This window comes from Antrostomus carolinensis, unplaced genomic scaffold (genome assembly GCF_000700745.2).
Source record: "Antrostomus carolinensis isolate BGI_N321 unplaced genomic scaffold, ASM70074v2 scaffold34811, whole genome shotgun sequence".
NCBI lineage: Eukaryota > Metazoa > Chordata > Aves > Caprimulgiformes > Caprimulgidae > Antrostomus > Antrostomus carolinensis.
Genome location: NW_010294080.1, coordinates 285 through 599, shown reverse-complemented (window position 1 = coordinate 599; position 315 = coordinate 285). Strand labels below are relative to the sequence as shown.

The following is a 315-nucleotide window of genomic DNA, read 5'->3' as shown; positions in this document are numbered from 1 at the left end:
AGCTGCTGCGGCGGGAGAAGTGCCCGGCTGTCATCCAGAGGGCCCAGGGTGCCTCCAAGTCTGCCCACAACCTGATGGCGTGATGGTGTCCTGCACCCCTCTCCCACTGTGGTGGGGACCCCCGCATCGGGGCCCCACCATCCCCGGAGCAGGGATGCAGCACTGCCAGGTGGCCCCCCAGCCCTCTGCTCACCGGCCGCCCAGCCTTGGCAGGGCTGGAGGTCTGCACCAAGCCTCCTTGCTGGACTCCTGCCAGTGGTGGGGACAGTGCCCCCCACTCTCCACTCACGTGCCCTGGGGTGGCCATGGTGCCTT

The 315-nt window shown here is 69.2% G+C and overlaps 1 protein-coding gene across 1 annotated transcript in view; it reads left to right on the top strand.

Annotated features, from left to right (window-relative positions):
• Positions 1-83, top strand: part of MORN4 (MORN repeat containing 4) — a gene marked incomplete at its 5' end in the record, with an annotated part of 796 nt that extends 713 nt beyond the window's left edge. Inside the window, one exon of the mRNA XM_010177522.1 lies at positions 3-83. Coding sequence (XP_010175824.1) covers positions 3-83 — 81 coding nt within the window. The remainder of the gene's footprint in view (positions 1-2) is intronic.
• Positions 84-315: the final 232 nt, after the last annotated feature.